Below are 4,883 nucleotides of genomic sequence, written 5' to 3'. Positions count from 1 at the left end.
TCCTTCTCAACCCTTGATATAAATGGCCTCCTCCATCTCCACCTATTCCCAATCTTACGTCTCATCTGGTTTTCGACGCCATCTCCCAACTCGGGAGTAACGGACGCGCTCTGAATCCACAACGCCTCCATCCCTCCACCCCACGGATCTGCATGATGCTGCTCGACCTCCACCACCCCACCTCAATTGGCCGCCTGTCCTGCTCAGCCACCCCCTTTGCTCTTCTTCCCTGGCCCTTCTTTGGCAGCAAGGCAGCCCTCTCCGTCCTCTTCCTCCTCGACCTCTCTCGGCGGCAAGGTAGCTGCATGGCCATGTGGTGCAGGGCACAACAGCACGCGCGGCGGCACGAGGGCGATGATGGCACAGAGGGCTCTCAAGGTGGGGAGTGGCGATGAGACTACAGCAATAGCACGGCATGGACTCGGGCTTGCACCGTGCCCATCAGCACAACACGACACGGCTAAGTGCCCGTAGGGCCGTGCCTGGACCGAGAGTTGGGCACGGCAGCCAGACACGGCACAACACAACTAGGTATCATGCCGACTAGTGTCGTGCCATACCACGCTAGGGTCGGGCCGCCTATTTGGCCATCTATATCTATAATGACCTAGTGTCCAAACGGCTAAGATCCATTTTACACATCGAGTGAATCACACACTATCACCAATCCACTTATATTTTTGTCCGCGATTCACGTAAAACCTAAGGTTAGTGGTATATTACAATCTGAAAGTCTTATGTATTAGTCCAACCCACCATCACCATGTAAAGTGAGATGAAGCCACCACAATCTCACGTGAGTATAAGTCGTCGTAGGCCAAATTCAAATGTATGGACGCAGGAGAGCGACCTCACAGCATACTGTCACAGCAAATAATTGTCAAGCATTTTGTAGTGTACAGCCACATTCAGATTCGGAGTTCAGAAAGACAGAACAAACAAAACAAAACCCACGCTGCTCAATTCGAATGTTGGCTCGACACACGCACACAAGTAGAGAGTCGTATGATCCCTATTCCATCTTGGATGATCCAGCGATGGCAACATCTGCCTCAATTAAGCAGCTGCCCTTCACAAGGTACCAGTCCTTCACAGACTTCGTCGCCATGAACTTTGCCCATCCCCAGCCATCGCAGTCCTCTGTCGCTTGGAACTGGCACCGGCCTGGACGCACACAATACATATCCCAAATTCATACTACAGCATAAATAATCGTATCGGTCTGAACATCTGGATCATGTTACAGTAGGAGCAGGTACGAGTGACAAACCTGTCTTTGTGTTGCGATTGCTGGTCACCTTGTCTTTGATGGATAGACTGACTTCTACCACCACCCCTGAGTTCTGTAGGGAAGCGTCTCCGTCTGGCTTGGCCATATGCAGGTAGAGGGAGAGGAATTCCTCATTACCGTCGATGCCGGAAGGATACATGGTCAGGTACCTGAAGGATCAAAGGAGTTAGTGCATCATGGATGAAAGGATAACAACTTAATACTTGCATCTTAGGCTTTATCATTAAATTGAGTATTTATATTTCTTATGTTTGTTATTAGCTAGTAGTATGCATGTATGTGGTATATTGGTACCATTTGCGTCCACCGATCTCAAACTCGGGTGAGTAGCACCGGCCCTTCAGGGTTAAGAAGTCATCGATGGCCCAGGTGTAGGCTTCCCGGGCGCTGAAGCCATTTATCTTCTGAACATGCAGCGTTCCTGAACTGTGCTTGGCCTTAGCAGTGGTGAGCTTGATGAGCTCCACGCCGAAGACGCAGCTGTCGCCAACGATGAAACCGGAGGAGGGTTCCTTGAGTGTCTCGACGAGGATCATGCATGAGATCCCGGAGCTTCTGCTGCTTTGTGTAGTCTGGAATTGGTGGCTAACTAAAGCAAAACAGTGCAGCTATCAGCTTAGTAGAGTTCCATGTAAGCTAGCCTACCATGTTAGAATGTGATTTCAATCTTACATTCGTGTTCGCTATGTCGTCCGTATGCTTGACCGTATATCAAGAGCTTGAACGATGCTTCGACGATGGTGTCGGGTTTCAGGTCAGAAGTTTTTGACAGCACGAGGACAAGAGAAACGTAGTCTCTTTCGTCTCTACTCTTCCGGTCCTTCAGGTTCAACTGCAAGTACCTGCAAACAGGTCAAATCAAAGAGATCAAGGACTGCTCATCAGATGTTTGCAAACATGCATTGCGTTGCATTCATCAATTCTAAAACTGAGCGGATTTGAAAATGCTCTACTGAAGATGGAAAATATAGCTTTGCCATAGATAGCTCGGTAAAACTAAGGCAAATATATATAGGCACAGTATGGAAGATTACCATTTAAGCTCCTTCATCTCAAAATATCCGGAGTTGGTCCATCCTTTTTGCTTGTCAAGAAGCGAGGAGAATCCATCGATCCTCCATGTGAAGCTGCTCTTTTCTTCCATCTCAGAAGAGGCAGCAGCACGGCCTGCCTGCACCGCCGGAGTAGATGGAATTGCCGCAACCTTTGCGGATTTCTGATTCTTGCCATGGTTTGATCGACCTGAAAGGAAACCACAATGCATATATATACAGTACGTAGGTGATCATACCAAGTGTAATAATATCAGGACAAATTGGTAGAACAAAGTAGAAAAGAAAGCGAAATCGATGTGTTACCACGAGATGAAGAGGCGCAGGCACCCATGATATTGCTTGCTGGAAGAGTCTTCCTCCTCTTGCTTCAGGCACCTATGATTGCACGTTATAAGTACAACTCTCTGTAAGTCATTCAGAATTTCCGGGTAATTGAGGTGAGGTTTCTTCTTTGGCTAGGAAGTAGGACCAACACAAAAGGACAGAACCCAGAGGTCTACGCCACAAGAAATTTCCTAGCATTGGACGCGTTACAAATCTATGGCGTCTAAATTTTATTCAGCTTTCATGACCCAGAAAAAAAATATCTCTGTAACACATATTAAATCTTTTATGTCATTAGCAAATAACCCAAAAAGTCCAGGTCAACTCTTCTGTGGCTCCCAATTCCCAAAGTTGTTAAGCCGCAATACATAACCACCAAGCAGCAAACAATCTATTTATGATTATCTATCTTGCGTGCAAATGTGTCATCTAGTCACCGCTGTGGACATCATCAGTTGCACGGGTAAAATTTTACAGATTAAAATTTCACTGGAAAACTAAGGGTGGCTATGTTAATAATTGGAATCTTTGAAAAATGAAGGCTGACGAGATGTTTTGTTCGGCTTTCAAATTTCCACACAAGCAGATGCCGTTCCAAATTCCAGTTTATCATGGTGACAGGGAATCCTAGCTAGAACTGCACATCTCGTCAGTTGTAAAAAGTTAGGCTGTGCGGGCTACAGACTCCGATCCGTAAGTATATCTATGTTTGTCCTAATTAAATCAGACTACGAAACTTTGGCAACTACACGAAATATGTTATCTTTCATAAAAAAGGTGATAATTATGAACTACTTTTGGTGATCACTACTGGAAACGACTGCCTTAAATCCAGGGAAAGACCGCTGTCGGAAGTATTCTTTTACCGACAGAGAAAAACGTTCAAGGTTTAAAGGTTAGCTCGACAGGGACTAAAATTTGCTAGTCGGTTGGCCATCAAAAAACCATTTCCTTACAACAATTGTTAACAGTTAGCTTACAGGAAAATCTATATTTGTGAGGTTTTATTTTTTATTCTCGTCATAAAACCTAGACATGGAAAACCGTTAGTAACATCAGGAAAGTGCAGGCCAATTCTGTGTTATAAATCTATGTAAGTTTTTAGATATTGATGATCAAAGTTATAGAAAAAATAATTTAGGACAAGCCTAGATAGCTTTATTATATTTCATCAAAATAAGTAGTACCTCCTAATGCAAGGTTTTACACTGTTTACAAGGCACTAAGAAGCAACCGCTACCACCTGCCCTAGTAATGAACGGTTTATATTATTGAGGTGGTAACTTAGTGTTGACGCCGGATTTTGACGACTTCCCCTCTTTGTATCAGCCGTACGTTTCTTCCTTCCAATCAGAATTCAACTATTTAATCTCCATCTCAAAGCCCATTAATTATTGCTGGCTCAAAGTTGTCCAATTAAGGTCCAAATAATATTTTCCTTTCCAAATGAACTCGCTGGACTAAACGGACTAGTAGGCCCCGCAAGTTAAAAATATGAAGGCACGCCGTCAAGGCGGCCTCCCAGGGTGTCCACGTATGTTCCATTTAGCTGGTACGTTAGATAGAAATTCTACGACCCAGATAAAGTAGCGCCTCCATGACCCACATAAAGTCGTACCTCCATGCATGCCATGGTAGGCTGAAGCAAGTGGATGCACATTGAATGGAGCAGATGAAAAATTGATTGAGCATGCATGCAAGCACCATCTAAAACTGTAGGTGTCCTTTGCATGCAGGAGAATTTACATCACTGTGTCTTGTCCTTTTACATAGATGAACTTACTGACACCCAGTTTTTACTGGAAAGGAAGCAACCCTAGGTGAGGCCTGTGGTCCTTTTAGCCAATGTGGTAAATTTTCATGCATGCGCAAGTGTTCTCTAGGCTATATAAAAAGTGTATGTGCTCTTACCATCCAGATTTACCATGAATATGTGCACCATAGCAACAACCCCAGGTGAGACCATATCAAGGGCCTCTTTGCCTGTAGAAAATTTACCCGTCAGCAGGGATTTCCATCATCCGTGGTTAAAAAATTACAGGTAGCTCAAGACAATGTGGTAAACTTTCCTGCATGCACAAGTGTCCCCTAGCCTATTTAAAAATTGTAGGTGTTCTTACCATTCAAATTTACCATGAACATGTGCAATTAAAAATATGAAGGCACGCCGTCAAGGCGGCCTCCCAGGGTGTCCACGTATGTTTCATTTAGTT

The 4,883-nt window shown here is 44.6% G+C and overlaps 1 protein-coding gene across 1 annotated transcript; it reads right to left on the bottom strand.

Annotated features, from left to right (window-relative positions):
- Positions 1 to 830: 830 nt before the first annotated feature.
- LOC136538961 (uncharacterized) lies at positions 831 to 2,689 on the bottom strand. The gene is made up of 6 exons (XM_066530877.1): positions 2,650 to 2,689; positions 2,326 to 2,533; positions 1,964 to 2,133; positions 1,586 to 1,880; positions 1,271 to 1,440; positions 831 to 1,164 (listed from the first exon to the last, which is right to left on the bottom strand). Exons 1-6 carry the CDS (start codon positions 2,675 to 2,677, stop codon positions 1,013 to 1,015), a joined length of 1,023 nt encoding a protein of 340 aa, XP_066386974.1. The 5' UTR covers positions 2,678 to 2,689; the 3' UTR covers positions 831 to 1,012.
- Between the last annotated feature and the right edge of the window lie 2,194 nt (positions 2,690 to 4,883).

This window comes from Miscanthus floridulus, chromosome 2 (genome assembly GCF_019320115.1).
Source record: "Miscanthus floridulus cultivar M001 chromosome 2, ASM1932011v1, whole genome shotgun sequence".
NCBI lineage: Eukaryota > Viridiplantae > Streptophyta > Magnoliopsida > Poales > Poaceae > Miscanthus > Miscanthus floridulus.
Note: the sequence above shows the minus strand (reverse complement) of the source record. Positions and strands in the feature narration are given on the sequence as shown.